Genomic DNA, 23,401 nt, shown 5'->3' on the forward strand with positions numbered 1-23,401 from the left:
TGAATTCAGTTTAAAGAACAAGAAAGAAATTTGAGTAACATTAAAGGAAAGAATAAATAATGTTTGAGGTCACGTAACAGATAAAAATGGCATCATGCCAAGTTCTCCGCCTCTTCCGATTCTGTACAAAAATGTAACCATTTCAGCAAGCAGGTCATCTGCATAAAGAAATATACGTCTCTAAGAATAGCTAATGCCTATAAAATTAATCAGTGGAAACTGACTTAAATGGAATAACACAGATAAAGTTTTATGACGAAGGAGAATGGAAGATTTTGTTCAGTATTTTAATTAAGCGATTGTGAAATTGCTGTCTCTTTACTTTGATATTTGCGACCTGTGAGAATGTGTGTGTGTTTGATCTGTGAATGTTAATATCTCTCTGCTAAGATTTATCTTCTGAGAAAGTAACCTTGGGTTTATAATCTGGAATTTTACAATAGGCTCCGGAAGGATTTTTACATAACTTATTTTGGTGTGTTGTCTGACATTGTGATTTAAAGATCATAGTTTGAGTGTAGTTAACACATTTTTATTTTCAAAGGCTATCATTGACATTTCCAGGGTAATTTTGATACACGGGGAATTTTAATCAGGGTACAAAATCACATATGTAAGAATAAGAAAATATTAAGTTTATGGTGTTCATTGGAAGTTAGGATGGTTGAAATACATATGACCAAGCCAGTGTTTCATTAGTTCAGGGTTAAAACATCCCTGATACAACGCAGATGTTTTAATTCTGAGATTGCAGAATTAAGCGTAAAGGACAGATGGGTAAATCAAATATGTCCATGATCATGTTTCTTGTGAAATGAAATGAAAATCGCTTATTGTCACAAGTAGGCTTCAAATTAAGTTACTGTGAAAAGCCCCTAGTCACCACATTCCGGCGCCTGTTCGAGGAGGCTGTTACGGGAATCGAAACGTGCTGCTGGCCTGCCTTGGTCTGCTTTCAAAGCCAGCGATTTAGCCCTGTGCTAAACAGCCCCTGTTTAAACAAAATAAGAGTGGTGATAAAATGACGCCTGGTAGAGAACCACGATACAGCACAAAATTGGTTCAGTCATATATTCAATAATTTATTGTGTTTGATATTTTAAAATAAATGTTTAAAATTAGCTTGGAAATTAAAACTTCAGACAATCTGGAAGCTAGTTTTTAAAAAGGAAAAACACACAACTCTGCTTGAAAGCAAATCTATATTCCAAAAAAAATCACACTGTTCTCAGACACTTGATAACAGGAACTTGGCAGCAATCCAACACTCCCGTGCTGGGTTTGCCTGTCCACACTCTGAACTCTGGTTTTGTAATTCTGATAAAGTAATGAAAAGACAAAACAGCTGAAGATGTATTTTTAATTGGAACTTACAAATCTTAAGTTTTGAATTGTCAGATATATTCAGATTAGTTAACCCACTCTGTCCCATGCAGAATGGATCTTTGGTGTTAGAACATAGAACATACAGTGCCGAACTTTACAAGTAACTACAAGTGCCACGATATTTGCAGTAGCTTAAGGAATTTGAGACAGTTGAGTTATTGTAAACTGGCTAATTAACCAGGCAAATGCTCGACAAGGTCGGGTTCAAACGCAACAGAATTAGGAAAATAGATATGAAAGGGTTGGAATATATATATAAGAACTACTAACCTCTGCATAACACACATGTTCGGCCCATACAGGAAAAGCTTTTTACGGACAACATCTAACACCTGGTGACCACCAGGACACTTTTCCACTTTTCCTTTAAATTTTTAGGTTAAACATTCAAGAAAGGCTGCACCGACAGCAGCAGCTGTGGAGACTAGTGATGGCTCTTGAGATCTCAGAACAACTACAAGCACTTCACTTCACAATGTACACAGGGTGCACGTAGCTATATAAACTATGGTGCTTTATATAAATTTATTGACGGGATGTGCATCCCAGCAGCCAGAGACTGGACCAATGATATAGCTTATTTTAATGCTTGGCTGCAGCTGCATTCAGGGAAAGACATCGGATGCGTTTACAACTTGTGTCTGTACTTCTTGCGCGTCCCGGTATTGTTTATAATATGAAATAAATATGTACAGTGTTTTAAGTAAGGTTGTTATGAAGCAGGCTGCCAATCACACGGGCTAAATTTTTAGGGCATGACAACCTACACAGGGTTAGAAGAGGCATAATCAATGATGCAGTGACTTGACTTCACACAGAAACTTCTATGGTAAAGTCACTAGACATACGAAGGTTAAATGCAAAGGTGGAACAACTTACAGGAATAAGGAAGAGAATATTAGAGAAAGCAGAGAAAGGTCTAGCCAGCTTGGGGAAGAGGGCCTCGATATACAATTGAATAGGACAACAGTGTTAGGTACACACATTAAGACATTCAACATTAATTAACAAACTCATCGACCAAGAAAGGGAGACAGCCGGAAGGCTCTGACGGGGCAGCTAAGCCACAACCTTGATCTGATCTAAAGGGAGGAGGTGCCTGATTGAATAGACAGCCTGCAACTGGCTAAGCTAGCCAAATGACAAGGGACGCTGGAAATCCGTACTCTGAAGGGAGTAACCAAAGTATACTCAGTGATCCCCGACTGTAAAATGGATGAGATAACGGGGGCACAGGTGGTCCTGATGATCCCTATCATCACACCGGACCCAGGGCCATACCCTCACAACTAACTGAAGGACATTGGAATCGTACAGGCTAACACCGCCCTCAGGTACTATCTCATCGAGACCTCTGCTATACGCAGGGATAATATGTGGGATTTCCCTCATGTTGCCCCCACCCAGTGGGACCGGGAGAGTTGGACGAATGTGGGTTAATCAGAACTCATGGTTGTGTCTTAGAGATTACACCTGCCCTCAGGCATTTTACGTTTGCGGAAGAAAGGAAAATACCGTAACCTCTTACGCTATAACTTTTGGACCCCTTAGGCCCACCACTATAGGCCTAGCAAGGATCATTTGAGTTGGGAGTATAATAGCCAGAGATGGTCCCACATCTTGCAGAAACTCTGAGGGAATGAAGACTCAAGATCAGTCAATAAGTTAAGCTTTACCATCAGTTAACGAAAAAAAACCAAATCCATGCTTTGAAAAATAAACACACAGAGGAACTACTGCAAAGTGACAGTTAGTGGCAGCAAGTATGGGGCTGTTAGATGAGCTTACTTGAAAACTGCTATGAATAACATAATTTAATGACAAACAGCAGAGTTAGTCAGGGAGGCAGGAATGATTGATATCAAGACATTAAATGTGACATATATGGGTTAGTTTGAGGGGTAATCAATAAATCACATGCACGGTGTATGTACGGAACATCTGGGAGGTTACATGCCCCAAAGGCCGTATTAAACGCACCCTGCAGTCCTCATATCATTTCATTGTGGTCAGTTGGAGTTCTGCAAACATCTTTCATGACCAAAAGGGGGAAGTGTTGGAGGGCATTTTGTGATACTGGACTATGGTATAAATTATAGGTGGCCCTGTAACTACATTTGTGCTCCTATATTACTTTTGAATAGTTCTGATGTAACAAAAGGTACTCATTGGCTTAGATGCCTGTTTAGAAGAGGCAATTTGTAGAAATAGATAGTATATACACAATGCTGTTAATATCAGAAAAGATACAAAATGGCTGTGAGCTATTTTGTGATATAAAATGGCTGAACAAGCCACATTCCCTGTAAACTGTCTCATGAGACCCAAGCGTGGGTATGTACAGGGAGTGTTCCAACAGCCGCTGATAACAGCTTTACAGAACAAGACATGCAATGTATCATTGATAAAGCTCAAGGTCTACAGCTGTAGACAGGACACATTATTATGTTAGTTTTGAATGACTTCTGTATGAAGTTAGGGTCGTGTAAGACAACACCCACTTTAAACCATATATGTGATAACAGGGATGCTCGGAAAATTGATTGATTGCATGTAATAAGTGTGAAGCGAATATAGTTGATTGAGTGTATGTAAACAGCCTCCCCGAACAGGCGCCGGAATGTGGCAACTAGGGGCTTTTCACAGTAACTTCATTTGAAGCCTACTTGTGACAATAAGCAATTTCATTTAATTTCATTTCATGAGAATACAAACTATTTCCGCCCCTTGAATCTGTATATTAACCCGTGTGAGCTTTAGCTCAGGTGAGAGAAGGGGCTGTCAAAGGCTGCGGAGTCTGAGACCTTCCCTCCCAGAATTCTAACATAATAAACTGCTTTTTTTACTTGTAGTCAGGTTTCGTGTGAATATTTTCACCTCCAACAAAACAATCATTGGGAGAGTTTGAGATGAAAATGAGTGTATCTTCTTCGCTGCACGTATTCTGAAGTTTGCATTGTTTGTCTTTTGATGCATTGTAGTTTTGTGTTGGTGTGCAAGGAATGTAGCAATCAAATGTAGAATTGGTATAAGTGCTTTGATCAAACCACTGCTGGCTGTAATAAAAAGGGAAAATGCTGCAAAAACTCAGCAGGTCTGGCAGCATCTGTAGAGAGCGACACAGAGTTAATGTTTATAGTTTGTATGATTCTTCTTCAGAGTTAAAGAGAGGGAGAAATGTGATGGATTATATACTGCATAAGAGGGTGCAGAGCAGCTGGAGCAGAGTAAGCAGAGTCGGGCTGGAATGGCAAATCATGGTGCCTGAGTTTTTGTAGTGAATTCAATAATTAATCATATCATCAAATGGAATCATATTGGTTGAGTACTCATGTTGAGTTGTGTAACATGAGCTTGTCAAAATCAAAGATCTAATTCTGCTGTTGTTATCACTGATGTCTGAGTTATAAGGAATAGTGGCAAATGAGGAGCACATCTCATGTAAAGCTTCACCCGTGGTCACTCTGGAGATAAGCACAGGCTTGGGCTCCACTCTCAGTGTCCAGGACCCAGTGCTTTTGGGAAGATTCAGCCCAACGTATAATTCAAAAGAAACATTTTGCAAAAGAAACTTTGGGGTTTGGCTGATAACTTTTTGCAGGGCATTTCCAAATTATTTGCTGTAACGTTGGCCGTTTGCGTAGTTTCTCCAGTAATTTTGCTGGAATTATGTTTGATGATTAGGAGAACACTGTGGAAATTATAGGGACAATTATTTTCCAAATTATACAAGAAACATCCTGGTTCTTATGTGATATTTCTTCTTCCAAACAGGTTAGGAAAGCTCTTCTTCTGGATCTTCTAGAATATTATGGATTTTTTCCTGTAACCATTGGAAGGTTTTATCAGCAACACGGTCAAAAAGATTGATGTCAGCTTGATAATAGTGATCCAGGCGCTTCTCATTACAGCATTGGTTCAAAACTTCCAAGAGGTTGCAAAATGACTTTCCCAGTGACTCCCATTGCTGATCTTCTGGATACTTTTCCCTCGTGTGTAAATAGAGAATCTGCAAAGAGGAGAACCAGTGAGAATTTGGACAAGCTAAATATGTTCATTAATTTAGAGTGTAACTGTAAAGTCTACCTTCATCATGAAGGACCCAAGAAAAGGACGGCTCTTTCCTCGATAGTTTTCACATAATTGATCCACTGTCCAATAGTAACCATTGAGAGATTTTAAGATTTTGAAAGCCTTTTTCCGATAGCCACCTTTGCTATCAATTTTACCAAGTAAAAAGGCATCAATCTTCGAGAAGGAAGGCCTTTAAAAACAATAATGCATAGCTGTAATTTTCCCTCACACATCGTCTGATTAGAAATTATAGCAACTCTGGGACACAATTTTGTTCTGTAATTGCAGCATTAATCGATCTCTAATGCCTGTCGTCACAGAGAGTTTCTAAATGTGTTGATTCCCGACACTTGAAAGTAAAAAATAAGCTCAGGGTCGATAACAACAACAACAGCAATAACTTGCCTTTCTTTAACATGCCCGATGCAGACCAGCAACCCAAAATGTTTGGCAGAGGCATAATCAAAAATGAATCCTCAGGCAAAAAAATAAAATATCTTGAGACAAAAGCTCAGCAATACAAGTGGGTTTTGAGAAGAATGTTTAAAAAAAAAAAATTTAGAGTACCCAATTCATTTTTCCAATTAAGGGGCAATTTAGCGTGGGCAATCCACCTACCTTGCACATCTTTGGGTTGTGGGGGCGAAACCCATGCAAACACGGGGAGAATGTGCAAACTCCACACGGACAGTGACCCAGAGCCGGGATCAAACCTGGGACCTTGGCGCCGTGAGACTGCAGTGCTACCACTACGCCACCGTGCTGCCCATTGAGAAGAATGTTAATAGAGAAGAGTGAAATAGTGGGGAAGAGGGAATTTAAGGAGAGAATTCAATACCATGGAACCTAGACGTTTGAAGGTGGGGAGTAGGATGGGAGATGCAACAGTCCAGAGTAGTCGGAATGCAATGTTTGTGGGAAATGGGAATCATAAGGCTGGAGGAAATTTAGAGAGCTGGAAGGGTGTAAGTTTGAGAAATAGAATTTTAAGTTTGAAGTATTGGAGGACTGGCAGCCAACATATTTCAGCAAGGACGAAGATGTTGAGTGACTGAAACTAAGACCAATAGGATATGGTCAGTTAGATGAGCTGAAGTTTAAGGAGCGTGGATGATTGGAGGCCCGTGACAACTTCTGATGGCGGCCATGGAGTGAGTGGTCGCACACAGGGCAGCTCCGGCTCAAAGGCGTTGGTTTGGGCATGTTTTACCTGTTAGTAGTGTAGCTCAGGCAGGAAAGTGGTGCAGAAGGTGTAGAGGGAGAGGTTCACCCCAGAATTGGCATGTCCATTGGCTATCAGACCCGTCAGAAAACAGTTCAGGGCCTGGCTACGGAGTTGGAGGAGATCTGTGGCGCAGCACCAATTTTGAGAATGCCGGTGGGGGAAGGGTCGTCGGCGGGGGTGAAGCCTCAAATGGAGCAATTGATGAGCTTCATCAAGGAGGAATTTCGGCAGCAGAAAAGGACATGCACAGTGACTGGTCAAAGGCGATTGAGGGAGCAGTGGCACCTCTGCGAGGGCCGTTGGATCAAGTGGAGAAGTGTCTCGAGGTGAAGGGGCGATGATATGTGAGGTGGAGAAGGTGGTATCTGGCCAGAACGATCGTTCTGTGCGGGAACCATGAAATGAAAATGAAAATCGCTTATTGTCACAAGTAGGCTTCAAATGAAGTTACTGTGAAAAGCCCCTAGTCGCCACATTCCGGCGCCTGTTCGGGGAGGCTGTTACGGGACCATAGGTTTAAGCCAGGGAGATGGATGGGATAGAACAAGAACAAAGAAAAACAAAGAACATTACAGCACAGGAACAGACCCTTTGGCCCACCGAGCCTGCACTGATCCAGATTCCTTATTTAGACCTACTACTTATTGCCCAAACGATCTGTATCCCTCCATTCCCCGCCCATTCATGTGTCTATCAAGATCCATCTTAAATGTTGCTATCGTACCCGCCTCCACCACCTCCACTGGCAACGTGTTCCAGGCACCCACCACCCTCTGCGTGAAAAACCTTCCCCCACATCTCCCCTAAACTTTCCCTCTCTCACCTTGAACCTGTGTCCCTTGTAATTGAGTCTTTCACCCTAAGAAAAAGCTTCCGACTATTCACCCTGTCTATACCTCTCTTAATTTTGTCCCCCTCAGCCTCTGAATTTCCAACGAAAATAATCTGAGTTTATTCAACCTTCCCTCATAGCCAACACCCTCGAGACCAGGCTTGGGGTTTAACAGGTTTGGTTGAGTCTGAGGCAGTGGTTGGAGATCAGGTAGAATTGGTTCCTGTGGCATTTGGGTTTGTATTATGGATCAAAGACAGTGACTTCGGACTTTCCAATGTTTATCAGGAGGTCATCGCAATTCATCTAAGGCTGGGTGTTGAACAGACAGGCTGTCAACACAGAGGCAGCAGAAGGGTAAAGGGAGGCAGTGGAGAGAGAGAGGGCATAAACTGGCCCCATGCTTGCAGATGGTGTTACTAAGGAGCAGTATGTCGATGAGGGAGGGTCTTCTTGGGAGACCGGTAAGGTAATGTTGGGTGGAAAAAGTGGCCAATAATGAAGTGGAATATTGAAGTTAGGTTGGAGGAGGCACAGATGGATCATAAACATCAGCACAGACCAGTGGGGCTGAATGGCCTGTTTTTGTTAGAGACATTCTTTAATTCTATGCGATTGCTAAAGATATTTAGGCTGTGATCAGTTAGTCAAGAGCAGAATCAAATGAAGGCATGTCAGATATGTTAGAGCAGAATTATATGGTCTCCTGTGTTGTCAGTTGCAAATAGGTCAAACTAAAGAGTCACGATAGATTCCCACGGCTGGATTTTTTCTGCCCCCTGCCAGATATATTTCCACCAGGGTTAGGCGGGGGGGGGGACACACACATAGGAAATATGAAGTATGGCAAGCTCACTGCCTTCCTGTCCCTCCTCCCACCCCCCCCCCCCACCCCCACCAGCTCTAGTCCCATAATATGGTGAGTGAGTGGGTGCTGAAAATGGCAGCCCGCCCGCCATTTAAAAAAAATAGACAAGCAAGCTTGTTACCAAGACAATTTGCCCACATTTCACACTTCCCACAACCATAACATGGTACGTCTGACAGGCGAGCAGGAGTAGAGGCAGGTGGGGGCACAGTGTACAGGGGGTGCTGTGTGTGCACCAAGTGCACCCTGCCCTTTGTTTCACCCTACCTGGCCTCAAAACACTGCCCCATCTGCACCCCTCTCTGTAGACTGACCAATCTCTTCCAACTCTAAAAGCCCAGGACTTACCCGGGCGGTGTCTATCAAAGTTATGCTTGGGCCTAGCAGCGCCCACTACCGGGTTCTAGTAGTGCTAGAGCAATCTGATTGGCCAGCCGCTCTTGACAGGACGTCCCCTCACTGAGGGTAGAGGTTCTCAGTGCAGCCTGCCAGCAGTGTGCTATTGCCGCCGGCAGGCTTTCTATTAGGTCAGCTGGCTGCTGACCGACTCTTGCAATAAGGGGAAACATGCAATACATTTCCAATACCAGCACCAACCCCCAACCCATACGCCCCGCCAGCAACCCCCCCCCCCATAAAATCAGCCCCTCAGCTTTTTATTCTCAATAGTATTGTGTCCAGGCAACTTCAGGTCCAAGGTAGTTTTTCATTAAACGACCCGGTATCTTGACAATTTGCTCAAAATAGCTCAAATGTCTCAACATGTTCTGTGTGGCCCGACTACAACCTGTCAATCACTTGCCCAAAATAATGGGCGCAGTTGAGCCTGTTAATCAAAGCAGGTTAAGTTTGGTCTCTGCGCAATTCAACTCTTAACACTTCCATTACCATCTAATTTAATAGGCAGTGATGTTTGTTGTACCACCTGCAGCATAATAATAATCTTTATTGTCACAAATAAGCATACATTAACACTGCAATGAAGTTACTGTGAAAAGCCCCTAGTCGCCATATTCCGGTGCCTGTTCGGGTACACGGAGGGGGAATTCAGAATGTACAAATTACCTAACAGCACGTCTTTCGGAACTTGTGGGAGGAAATCCACGCAGACACAAGGAGAACGTGCAGACTCCGCACAGACAGTGACCCAAGCCGGGAATCGAACCTGGGACTTTGGCACTATGAAGTAACAGTGCTAACCACTGTGCTACCGTGCAGCATATGGGAATTTGTAGACGCTCCTGGCAGTCTGGATGACCACGTGTGTGGTAAGTGCCATTAGGTCACGCTTGCGCACGAGGAGGTCATGTTTACCTTACACAGTTTCTCACTCCATACTCCCCAATTGATCTCCCCTCCCAACTCCCCTTCCCATTTTTCCTTAATCTTCACCACCTGCTCACCTCCCTGTTCTCCCAGCCACCTGTATATATCCCCAATTCTACCCTCCCCTTCCACATCAGGGATCAGCAGTCGCTCCAGCAGGGTATACCTCGGCAATCTAGGAAACTCCTTCCAAACCTTCCACGCAAGGTCCCTCATCGGCAAGTATCACTGCCTCTCGGCAACTCTACCTTCTCCATTAGATCCTCCAGACAGGCAAACCCTTCCTCCAGGTACAAATTCCTCACCACTTCCCTCCACCTCCTTACATGCTATCTATCCCCCCTAACTCAAACCCATGATTCTCACACAGCGGTGTTAACACTGACATCCCCTCAATCCTAAAATGTCTCCTCAACTGGTTCCAGATCTTCACCATGGACTGCACCACCAGGCTCCCTGAGTACCTACGCGGCGCCATTGGCAATGCAGCCGTCACCATAGCTCTCAAGCTGGAGCCCCTACAAGATTCCTCCTCCATCCAAATTCATTCTGCCTCCTCTCCTTCCCACCATTGCCGCACCTTTTCCATATTCGCCGCCCAATAATAATGATGCAGGTTCGGCAAAGCCAATGCCCCTGCTGCCTCTGTAGCAGGGTCCTCCCGGCCCTTGGCACCTTCCCCGCCCATACAAAGCCCAAAATAATCATATCCAATTTCCCTAAAAAAGGCCTTATGCTTAAAGATCGGGAGTGTTTGGAAAATAAACAGGAACCTTGCCAGAATATTCATCTTTACCACTGGCACCCTCCCCGCCAAAGTCAATTGCAATGTATCCCACCTCTTAAGATCCTCCCTGGCCTTCTCCACCAGCTTCGTTAAGTTCCACTTGTAGAGCATCGTCCATTCCCTCACTACCGGAATCCACAAATACCTATCCCTAGCCACCTTAAATGGCATTCTACCTAAATTGGCTTGCCGTCCCAACTCATTCACCGGGAACACTTTGCTTTTCCTTACATTCAACTTCTACCACAAAAACTCCCCAAAGCTCCCCAGCAGGTCCATGATCCTTTCCATGCTCCCCAGCAGGTCCGAAACATACAACGGTAGGTCATCAGCATAGAGCGACACCCGATGTTCCCTCTGTCCCCTCATAATCCCCTGCCACTCCGTCGACCCCCTGAGAGCCATCGCCAATGGCTCTGACCAGCGCAAACAGTAAAAGTGACAGCAGGCACCCCTGCCTCGTACCCCTGTGTAAGTCAAAGCTTTGTGAACTCATATTATTTATCCTCACCCTCTCCTTTGGTGCGAATTTTTACCACCTGCAGTGGCAGGATTCAAACCCATTTCTGGTTCATTAGTCCAGTGGCAATACCACCAAGCCACTGCCTCCCTTTATGTGGAAAGTAAATTAACCTTAATCCTAACCCAGGTTTGCTGTGGAGAATTAGTAAAATTGGATCATGGAAACCCGGGTTTTGGAAAACACACACTGCCTAGCTTTTAAATTCAAATTCAAACGTGTTCTGTTTACAGACATGTGGTAAGAAGAAATCAGTGCAGTTTGACTGTCTCTCTCCTGCCCATAACATTTATTTGGAGGAAGTTTCTACTCACCTAGTGTGGGATGTTCGAAAGGCAGTCCGACAGTTTAGAGACAGTGGAGGAGGCAAGGGAGATAATGGCGCTGTTTTTGGATGATGCCATTGAGGGGTAACATGAAGATGGAAAATAGGAGGGAATAGTAGGCGACACCAAAGGGAATGGTCCAGGAGCAAGAAGAGAACACTGTATATGATTCTTTAGCTAAGATGAGATAGATAAGAATTGAACCAGACAGGTGCAGCCCCACTCAGCTGGATGTTGGTGGAGAAGCATTGGAGGAGGGAGGAGGACATGATCACCTGTGTCAAAAGTTGTAAACTTACTCAAGCAGGACAAACAGTCACATTGGCTGTTATTTAATAAAAGCCATTCAGTACTGTAGCAAGGAGAAAATAGGTTGGAGGAAAGCAAACATCAGTTCTGGGGAAGATAGTCAGTCACATATTTAGAAGCTGACAGCACATTCAAGAACTTTGAAAAGGAAAGTGACATTGGACCGATGACAGAGGGATCGAGGGTTGTTTGTTTACCGAGGGGAGTGATGACGGCAGATTTGTAGGAGGAGAGAGTAAACAATGTTTAACAAATGCCTTCAGCATTGTTACTTTAGTCTTAATTTGACCAACTTTAGGTCCTCCTAAAATCTCCTCCTTTGGATCAACGTTTATTGATTTCGGATTATGCATATTTTTCTAAATGAAATGCAAATTGTTATAATTGTGTTACTTGTGGTACCTGTAATGTTCTTGTCGGATGGCCTGATTATATTACAAGAACACTTGTAGCTAAAGCTACAAACGATTTATTAACATTATCAGATGAATACCAGTAAGTTCAAGCACAAGTAACCTCTCTCTTCAGCTTCCTCCAGCCAGTCTGAGGGGTCACCTGACTCTAACATTCACTTATATACTAGCGAGACACCTAGTGGTCAGTTGGTGAATTACAACAAAACCATGCCATCACTACATTACCTAGCACATTATAGTACCTATAAATTTATAGGAAAATTGATTTAAGACCCTTTGATTTAATATTGTGGTATACCTTTAATGTAGTTTTCAAATTACTCCCACTACTATCCTCGCCAGTAACTATAATTATATCACATAGCTATAAGGGCAAGATAAGGGCTCATGGAGTTGGGTTAATGTATCAGTATGAATGGAGGATTGGTTAATGACAGGAAACATAGAGAAAGCATAAAGGAACATTTTCAATTTGGCAGCCTGTAACTCGCAAAGTGTCACAAGGTTCAAGCTGGGACATCAATTATTTATATATTAATGACTTAGATGAAGAGACTGACAGTAATGTATCCAGCTTTCCTGATGATGCAAAGTTAGGTGGGAATGTAAGTTCGGAGGAGGACACAAAGAGTCAGCAAATAGATACAGACAGGTTGAGTGAGTGTGCATGAAGGTGGTATTTATAGTAGATTGTGGACAAGTGTGAAGTGATTCACTTTAGTAGTAACAATAGAAAAGTCGATTTAAAAAAAAAGATATGAAACTTCTAAATGTTGATGTTCAGAGATACTTGGGTGTATTTGTACAAGGAACAGAGGAAGTTAAATTGCAGTTAATGGGAAAGGCAAAAATGACATTCTGGGCTTTATTACAAAGGGATGGGAGTACAGGAATAAAGGGAATCTTTAAATGGCTTTAGTGAGACCACACCTGGAGAACTACACAGTTTTGGTTTCCATATCTAAGGAAGGATATAGTTGCCTTGGAGACAGTACAACAGAAGGTACATTGGCTCCTGGGATGACAAGGCTGTTCTATAATTAGAGACTCTGCAAACCAGGCCTACACACTCTGGAAAAGAGTAAGACGCTACCTCATCGAAACGTACAAGAGTCTGAAAAGTTTTGACAGGGTAGACATTGAGAGATTGATTCTCTCGGGTGGGGAATCTAAAAAACGTGGCACAATCCCAGGATAATAGGCTGATCATTTATGACTGGATTGCAGAGGGTTTTCTTCACTCAGAGGGTTATGAATCTTTGAAATTGACTGCCCAGGGGGTTGTGGATGCCCTATCATTGAGTCTTTTTAAGACTGAGATAGATTTTGTCCCTCAGGGAGGCTTGGAATATGGGGAGTGGGCGGGAAAGTGGAGTTGAAGCAGACAATGAACAATGATCGTATTGAATTGTGGATCAGGCTTGAGGGGGCCATAGGTCTACTCCTGCTTCAGTTTCATCGTAGCTTCAACTGCTCTTTCCAGACACGGAGTGCTTTTCGCAGTTCAAGTCGACACAGAACTAAATTTTCGTAAACTTACCATTATCATTTACTGATATGCAACCAGTACACATTGTGTAAAATTTTGTGTTTGTCTGAGATCCTAATGATAACAGACTGGTTTAGCACACTGGGCTAAATTGCTGACTTTTAAAGCAGACCAAGCAGGCCAGCAGCACGGTTCAATTCCCGTGCCAGCCTCCCCGAACAGGCGCTGGAATGTGGCGACTAGGGGCTTTTCACAGTAACTTCATTGAAGCCTATTTGTGGCAATAAGCGATTTTCATTTCAACACTGATTTACATACTCAGTTTAATAAAACACATATTTGATGCAGCAAATACATTTTTTTCACCTCCATTGTATTCCATGACATGTCATATCTATGCCCATGCGTCTGACATGTTCTTGTTGTTGACAGCTCAGCCATTTGGACTGGCCATTCAGCCATTTTGGAAAAGGCCATTTCACATCAGAAAATTGAAGGGCATCTTCAATGCAAAGCACCATATCAATTTTTATCCAGTCGATCATCAGAGGCAAAGCTCCAGCTGTAATCTTCTTTTTCCTAACTATAAATACAAGTTCACTATTAGTTAAATGCATAAGATACCAAATAGATGAGATACAACACAACATCTATTCGCAAAGGTGAACTTCCTTCAATTTGGGACAAATGTAATCGCAATTAAGTATATAGCTTTTGAAAAACTTAAAACATTGCCATTCTGCAGTAGTGCTCATCAGGGACCATTGTTATCTGACCATCCATAAGAACCAGACTATGATAGGTTTGCTGTCTCTAATACAGAGTGACTGTTTACTCCTAAGTAATATGGGCAGCATGGTAGCATAATGGTTAGCACTATGGCTTCACAGCACCAGTGTCCCATGTTCGATTCTCGGCTTGGGTCACTGTCTGTGTGGAGTCTGCACGTTCTCCCCGTGTCTGTGTGAGTTTCCTCCGGGTGCTCCAGTTTCCTCCCACAAGTCCTGAAAGACGTGCTGTTAGGTAATTTGGACATTCTGTATTCTCCCTCTGTGCATCCGAACAGGCGCCGGAATGTGGCGACTAGGGGCTTTTCACAGTAACTTCATTGCAGTGTTAATGTAAGCCTACTTGTGACAATAAAGATTATTATTGTATTATAGGCAGGACATTGATTCCAGTGAATAATAGAGTAATAGAGCAGGCGTTCAATAGATGGTTAAACATCAAATGAAAGGAAATCCTATTAAATTTAGTGAAAGAGTGCAGCAACGCATACAGTTCAATAAAATAAATGAATGGGAAGCAATCAGGATTTGGGAGGAACGATACATAGCAGGGAACATATGAGCCATGGCCTCCGGAAAATCAGAACTGGGAATTAACCAGTGAAGGGTATATCGTATTTAGAAAAGGTAGACGTCAAGACTTTCTGGCCCAGCTGTGGGAAAACTGAGGTGATCCATTTAAATCTCTGTTGATTTTGGTGAGACCAAAAGATCTCGCCAGTAGGAGGGTCTGGAAAATCCCATTTAGGGAGTGGAAAAGGGGAGTGTGGTGATACACCACTGTACTTCCCTAGCATTGTACATAGTTATATAATAGTTGTGTGTAACGTGGCCCTGTAATCCTGTGTATGGTACTGTGTATTGTACTGTAGCTTTGTAGAGGTTTGGTCACCTGTATGTAACCTGACCTGGCCACGGAGAGCTCCGCCTTAGCCACTCCCCCTGGAGTTAAGTATAAGACCCAACTTCTGAGACCGGACCCATTTTGTCTGGGGTCGTCTGTGTCGGGTAAGCTTCCTATGTAGTGTATTAAAGCCTTGGTTACAGTCTCACATGTCTTTGTGGTTCTTGACGCTTAGTGCATCAATTTAATACACTACAGTTATAATGGAGGCTGCTCTGAAACCCGACAAGCTCTTGCTCGACCCCCACGCTCCACGCACGGATCACCTTTTCACCTGCTGGCTCCGGTGTTTCAATGCCTACCTGGAAGCATCCTCCGCGTTCACCAAAACGGACGCTGACTGACTTAACCTCCTGTGCTCACGGCTCGACTACGGACTTTTCGACCTCATCACGGGAACTACGACCTACGCCGACGCCATCGTGAAGCTCAAAAGCCGGTATGCACGAACTGTTAATTCTATTTACGCCCGCCACCACCTTGCCTCCCGGCACCAGCAGCCGGGTGAACCCCTATCCGTGTTCGTTCGGGACCTCCGTGCCCTCGCGCTCACCTGCAACGCGCCAGCAGTCTCCGCTGAGCAGAACACTGAGGCCCTGGCGCGCGATGCCTTTGTAGCTGGCATCGCTTCCGTCCCAATTCGCCAACTCCTACTGGCACAAACTACCCTGACTCTGGACACGGCAGTCACTATGGCAGAGGCCCAACAGGCAGCCTATGACAGTAATGCGTCCTACACGCCTGCACAAACTTCCTATACGCCTGCCCACGTTCCCTGTGGCTGCTACCTCCCAGCAACAACCCCTGCAAGTCACGGCCCACCCAGCCACACCAGCAGTAAAAATAAGGCCTGGGCCCCAGTGTTACCTTTGTGGCCAGACAAAACACCCCAGGAAACGCTGCCCTGCTAGAGATGCTACCTGTTCAGCCTGTGGCAAGAAAGGCCATTTTGCAAACGTCTGCCGCTCCACTGCTGCCTCGGGGTCCAACACCGCGGCCTGCTACTCCTGGGTGCCGCCATCCTCCGTTCCTGGCTCGATATTCGACATGTGCGACGCAGGGGTGCCGCCATCTTTGATTATCCCCAGCCCGGCTCCCTTCACTTCCGGTCCGCTGCACGTCACTTCCGGTCCGCCGCCGATCGTCGCTTCCGGGTCCGCCCCGCCGCCGATCGTCACTTTCGGACCTGCGCACTCGACCTCTGGCCCCCCCTCCATGTGGTCTGCATGGGCGCCGCCCGGAACCCTGACTTACGTCACTTCCGGTCCACCGCCGATCGTCACTTCCGGTCCTGCGCACTCGACCGAAATGCTGCAAACAACTGAGATGCAGCCAGCGACAGCAACCTGCCCTCCAACAGCAGCCTACGACGCCTGGGCGCCGCCACCTTCTTCCGCAGGCCGCTCCCCGGATCCGGCACCCTTCTCCAACAGCTCCACCATCGCATCCATCGTCCTCGACCAGGACCGACCGCATCAGCTCGCCAGATCCACCATGGAGGTTCAGGTAAATCGTTTCACTGTTACCTGCCTCTTCGACAGCGGCAGCACGGAGAGCTTCCTCCACCCGGACACCGTACGCCGCTGCTCCCTCAAGGTACTACCCATGCGCATGCATATTTCCATGGCCTCCAACTCCCAGTCGGCCGAGGTTTCGGGCTACTGCTTCGTCACCCTCTCAGTGAACGGCGCGGTGTTCCAGGATTTCAAATTCATGGTCCTCCCTCACCTCTGCGCCGCCGCGATCCTCGGCCTGGACTTCCAATGCCACCTGCGCAGCCTCACCTTGCATTTTAACGGCCCCCTCCCCCCCCCCTCATGGTCTCCAACCCCCAGTTCTTCCCTGATCCCCCCCCGGGTCCCACCTGCAGTCTCTCCACGCTCAGGATCCCCCCCCCCTTCACGGTTTGCTAATCTCACCCCCGACTGCAAGCCCGTGGCTACTAAAAGTCGGCGTTACAGTTTTGGGGACCGCCAATTCATTCGAGCGGAGATTAAGCGCCTTCTCTCAGAAAAGATCATTACTCACAGCACCACCCCCTGGCGAGCCCAAGTGGTGGTAGTCAAGTCTAGCGAGAAATACCGCATGGTCATTGACTACAGTCAGACCATCAACCGGTACATGCTGCTTGATGCGTATCCCCTCCCCCGCATATCTGACATGGTCAACCGGATTGCACAGTACCGGGTGTTCTCCACCATAGACTTGAAATCCGCCTACCACCAGCTCCCTATCCGCCCGGAGGACCGTAACTTCACGGCCTTCGAGGCGGACGGCCGCCTCTACCACTTTCTTAGGGTACCCTTTGGCGTCACCAATGGAGTCTCGGTCTTCCAACGGGAGATGGACCGAATGGTAGACCAGAACAGACTGCGGGCTACCTTCCCGTATCTGGACAACGTCACCATCTGCGGCCACAACCAGCAGGACCATGACATCAACCTCACTAAATTCCTCTAAACTGCCAAACGCCTCAATCTCACGTACAACGAGGCAAAATGTGTTTTCGGCACCACCCGTCTCGCCATACTCGGCTACGTGGTGGAGAACGGTGTCCTCGACTCCGATCCCGACCGTCTGCGCCCCCTTCTCGAACTCCCCATTCTCACCTGCCCCAAAGAACTGAGGCGATGCCTCGGGTTCTTTGCCTACTATGCCCAGTGGGTGCCCGAGTATGCTGACAAGGCCCGACCCCTCCTCCGTTCCCCCTCATTCCCCCTCCCGCACGAGGCCTGCCAGGCCTTCCACCTCCTAAAAACCACTATCGCCAAAGCCGCCATGCATGCGGTAGACGAGTCTGTACCATTCCAAGTCGAAAGCGATGCCTCCGACTTTGCCCTGGGTGCCACCCTCAACCAGGCGGGCAGGCCCATCACCTTCTTTTCCTGCACACTCCAAGGCCCCGAGATCCGCCACTCCTCTGTTGAGAAGGAGGCACAAGCCATAGTGGAAGCCGTCCGGCACTGGAGGCACTACCTGGCCAGAAAACCATTTACCCTCGTTACTGACCAACGATCAGTTGCGTTCATGTTCGACAACAAACAACGAGGTAAAATCAAAAATGGTAAGATATAACGGTGGAGGACCGAACTCTCCACCTACAATTATACTATCTTATACCGGCCAGGTAAGCTCAATGATCCTCCTGATGCCATGTCCCGTAGTACTTGTGCCAACGCACAGGATGACCGACTGCGGGCACTACATAATGACCTCTGTCACCCGGGCGTCAGGCGGCTCGACCACTACACCAAGGGCCACAACCTGCCCTTCTCAGTCAACAAACAAAGACAAAGAACAAAGAAATGTACAGCACAGGAACAGGCCCTTCGGCCCTCCAAGCCCGTGCCGACCATGCTGCCCGACTAAACTACAATCTTCTACACTTCCTGGGTCCGTATCCTTCTATTCCCATCCTATTCATATATTTGTCAAGATGCCCCTTAAATGTCCCTATCGTCCCTGCTTCCACTACCTCCTCCGGTAGCGTGTTCCAGGCACCCACTACCCTCTGCGTAAAAAACTTGCCTCGTACATCTACTCTAAACCTTGCCCCTCTCACCTTAAACCTATGCCCCCTAGTAATTGACCCCTCTACCCTGGGGAAAAGCCTCTGACTATCCACTCTGTCTATGCCCCTCATAATTTTGTAGACCTCTTATCAGGTCTCCCCTCAACCTCCTTCGTTCCAGTGAGAACAAACCGAGTTTATTCAACCGCTCCTCATAGCTAATGCCCTCTATACCAGGCAACATTCTGGTAAATCTCTTCTGCACCCTCTCTAAAGCCTCCACATCCTTCTGGTAGTGTGGCGACCAGAATTGAACACTATACTCCAAGTGTGGCCTAACTAAGGTTCTATACAGCTGCAACATGACTTGCCAATTCTTATACTCAATGCCCCGGCCAATGAAGGCAAGCATGCCGTATGCCTTCTTGGCTACCTTCTCCACCTGTGTTGCCCCTTTCAATGACCTGTGGACCTGTACTCCTAGATCTCTTTGACTTTCAATACTCTTGAGGGTTCTACCATTCACTGTATATTCCCTACCTGCATTAGACCTTCCTCACATTTGTCCGGATTAAACTCCATCTGCCATCTCTCCGCCCAAGTCTCCAGACAATCTAAATCCTGCTGTATCCTCCGACAGTCCTCATCGCTATCCGCAATTCCACCAACCTTTGTGTCGTCTGCAAACTTACTAATCAGACCAGTTACATTTTCCTCCAAATCATTTATATATACTACAAAGAGCAAAGGTCCCAGCACTGATCCCTGTGGAACACCACTGGTCACAGCCCTCCAATTAGAAAACCATCCCTCCATTGCTACTCTCTGCCTTCTATGGCCTAGCCAGTTCTGTATCCACCTTGCCAGCTCACCCCTGATCCCGTGTGACTTCACCTTTTGTACTAGTCTACCATGAGGGACCTTGTCAAAGGCCTTACTGAAGTCCATATAGACAACATCTACTGCCCTACCTGCATCAATCATCTTAGTGACCTCCTCGAAAAACTCTATCAAGTTAGTGAGACACGACCTCCCCTTCACAAAACCGTGCTGCCTCTCACTAATACGTCCATTTGCTTCCAAATGGGAGTAGATCCTGTCTCGAAGAATTCTCTCCAGTAATTTCCCTACCACTGAAGTAAGGCTCACCGGCCTGTAGTTCCCGGGATTATCCTTGCTACCCTTCTTAAACAGAGGAACAACATTGGCTATTCTCCAGTCCTCCGGGACATCCCCTGAAGACAGCGAGGATCCAAAGATTTCTGTCAAGGCCTCAGCAATTTCCTCTCCAGCCTCCTTCAGTATTCTGGGGTAGATCCCATCAGGCCCTGGGGACTTATCTACCTTAATATTTTTTAAGACACCCAACACCTCGTCTTTTTGGATCACAATGTGACCCAGGCTATCTACACCCCCTTCTCCAGACTCAACATCTACCAATTCCTTCTCTTTGGTGAATACTGATGCAAAGTATTCATTCAGTACCTCGCCCATTTCCTCTGGCTCCACACATAGATTCCCTTGCCTATCCTTCAGTGGGCCAACCCTTTCCCTGGCTACCCTCTTGCTTTTTATGTACGTGTAAAAAGCCTTGGGATTTTCCTTAATCCTATTTGCCAATGACTTTTCGTGACCCCTTCTAGCCCTCCTGACTCCTTGCTTAAGTTCCTTCCTACTTTCCTTATATTCCACGCAGGCTTCGTCTGTTCCCAACCTTTTAGCCCTGACAAATGCCTCCTTTTTCTTTTTGACGAGGCCTACAATATCACTCGTCATCCAAGGTTCCCGAAAATTGCCGTATTTATCTTTCTTCCTCACAGGAACATGCCGGTCCTGTATTCCTTTCAACTGCCACTTGAAAGCCTCCCACATGTCAGATGTTGATTTGCCCTCAAACATCCGCCCCCAATCTATGTCCTTCAGTTCCCGCCTAATATTGTTATAATTAGCCTTCCCCCAATTTAGCACATTCATCCTCGGACCACTCTTATCCTTGTCCACCAGTACTTTAAAACTTACTGAATTGTGGTCACTGTTACCGAAATGCTCCCCTACTGAAACATCTACCACCTGGCCGGGCTCATTCCCCAATACCAGGTCCAGTACCGCCCCTTCCCTAGTTGGACTGTCTACATATTGTTTTAAGAAGCCCTCCTGGATGCTCCTTACAAACTCCGCCCCGTCTAAGCCCCTGGCACTAAGTGAGTCCCAGTCAATATTGGGGAAGTTGAAGTCTCCCATCACCACAACCCTGTTGTTTTTACTCTTTTCCAAAATCTGTCTACCTATCTGCTCCTCTATCTCCCGCTGGCTGTTGGGAGGCCTGTAGTATACCCCCAACATTGTGACTGCACCCTTCTTATTCCTGATCTCTACCCATATAGCCTCACTGCCCTCTGAGGTGTCCTCTCGCAGTACAGCTGTGATATTCTCCCGAACAAGTAGCGCAACTCCGCCTCCCCTTTTACATCCCCCTCTATCCCGCCTGAAACATCTAAATCCTGGAACGTTTAGCTGCCAATCCTGCCCTTCCCTCAACCAGGTCTCTGTAATGGCAACAACATCATAGTTCCAAGTACTAATCCAAGCTCTAGGTTCATCTGCCTTACCCGTAATGCTCCTTGCATTAAAACATATGCACTTCAGGCCACCAGACCCGCTGTGTTCAGCAACTTCTCCCCGTCTGCTCTGCCTCAGAGCCACACTGTCCCTATTCCCTAGTTCTCCCTCAATGCTCTCACCTTCTGACCTATTGCTCCCGTGCCCACCCCCCTGCCATACTAGTTTAAACCCTCCCGTGTGACACTAGCAAACCTCGCGGCCAGGATATTTATGCCTCTCCGGTTTAGATGCAACCCGTCCTTCTTATACAGGTCACACCTGCCCCGGAAGAGCTCCCAGTGGTCCAGATAATGGAAACCCTCCCTCCTACACCAGCTGTTTAGCCACGTGTTTATCTGCTCTATCTTCCTATTTCTAGCCTCACTGGCACGCGGCACAGGGAGTAATCCCGAGATTACAACCCTCGAGGTCCTGTCTTTTAACTTTCTGCCTAGCTCCCTGAACTCCTGCTGCAGGACCTCATGCCCCTTCCTGCCTATGTCGTTAGTACCAATATGTACAACGAGGTCAAGTCGAGGAGGTCAAGGCCATGACTAGGGACTGCCAAGTCTGTGCGGAGTGCAAGCCGCAATTCTACAAGCCAGACAAGGCGCACCTAATCAAGGCTACCCGCCCCTTTGAACGTCTCAGCATTGACTTCAAAGGGCCCCTCCCCACCCACAACCGCAACATGTACTTCCTCAACGTCATCGACGAGTACTCGCGGTTCCCCTTCGCCATTCCCTGCCCCGACACGACCTCCGCCACCGTCATCAAAGCGTTGCACGACCTCTTCATGCTGTTCGGTTATCCCAATTACATTCACAGTGACCGGGGCTCCTCCTTCATGAGTGAGGAGCTGCGTCGGTACCTGCTCGCCAGGGGTGTTGCCTCGAGCAGGACAACCAGTTACAACCCCCGGGGGAACGGACAGGTGGAGAGGGAGAACGCAACAGTTTGGAAGGCCGTGCTGCTAGCCCTCAAGTCCAAAGGCCTACCAGTCTCCCGTTGGCAGGAGGCCCTCCCTGCCGCACTCCACTCCATCCGGTCCCTTGTGTGTACTGCAACGAATGCTACCCCTCATGAGCGGATGTTTCTCTTCTCCAGGAGATCGGCATCCGTGACATCGCTTCCGTCCTGGCTCCTGTCCCCGGGAGACGTCCTGCTCCGCAAGCACGTGCGGACCTTGAAGGCGGAGCCCCTGGTGGAGAGAGTCCGTCTCCTCCACGCCAATCCACAGTACGCGTACATAGCGTACCCCGACGGGCGTGAGGAGACCGTCTCCATCAAGGACCTGGCCCCCTCTGGGGCCCCTGCCGCCCCCGCCCCGCAACCTCCATCCCGCTCCCTCTCTGCTCCCGTCGATCCCTCGGCATGTTACTACTCCATGCCAGCCGCTGTCATCCCGCAGTTTCGCCTCGAGCCAGCCGAAGCGGTGGGGGACGTCATGCCACCTCGCGACCCAGCACCACCGACCGCACGGATTCCGCTGGACACTACCTCAGCGCCGCAGCTCTGACGTTCAAAGAGATCGACCAAACCCATCGTTCGTCTCGACCTCTGATGACACGGAACCTCCTGATGGACTCTGTTCGTTACTCCCTGTTTGTTCACTGTGTTTGCTACTCCATATTTTCACCCCGGACTTCCTTCTCAACAAGGGGTGAATGTGGTGATACACCACTGTACTTCCCTAGCATTGTACATAGTTATATAATAGTTGTGTGTAACGTGGCCCTGTAATCCTGTGTATGGTACTGTGTATTGTACTGTAGCTCTGTAGAGGTTCGGTCACCTGTATGTAACCTGACCTGGCCACGGAGAGCTCCGCCTTATACTTAACTCCCGGGGGAGTGGCTAAGACCCAACTTCTGAGACCGGACCCATTTTGTCTGGGGTCGTCTGTGTCGGGTAAGTTTCCTATGTAGTGTATTAAAGCCTTAGTTAAAGTCTCACATGTCTTTGTGGTTCTCGACGCTTAGTGCATCAGGGAGGTGGTACATATTCGGGATAACATAATGGCTGTAGAAAAAGGGACA

General features: G+C 46.8%; 1 protein-coding gene across 1 annotated transcript in view; it reads right to left on the reverse strand.

The window, feature by feature from the left end:
* Positions 1–1,069: 1,069 nt before the first annotated feature.
* Positions 1,070–23,401, reverse strand: part of LOC140429333 (cyclic GMP-AMP synthase-like) — a 38,209-nt gene continuing 15,877 nt past the window's right edge. Inside the window, exons 2-4 of the mRNA XM_072516183.1 lie at positions 13,925–14,141; positions 5,473–5,650; positions 1,070–5,395 (exon numbers count right to left, since the gene is read on the reverse strand). Of these exons, the coding sequence (XP_072372284.1) occupies positions 5,162–5,395; positions 5,473–5,650; positions 13,925–14,141 (629 nt within the window). The 3' untranslated portion in view covers positions 1,070–5,161. The remainder of the gene's footprint in view (positions 5,396–5,472; positions 5,651–13,924; positions 14,142–23,401) is intronic.

Source organism: Scyliorhinus torazame, chromosome 9 (genome assembly GCF_047496885.1).
Source record: "Scyliorhinus torazame isolate Kashiwa2021f chromosome 9, sScyTor2.1, whole genome shotgun sequence".
Lineage (NCBI taxonomy): Eukaryota > Metazoa > Chordata > Chondrichthyes > Carcharhiniformes > Scyliorhinidae > Scyliorhinus > Scyliorhinus torazame.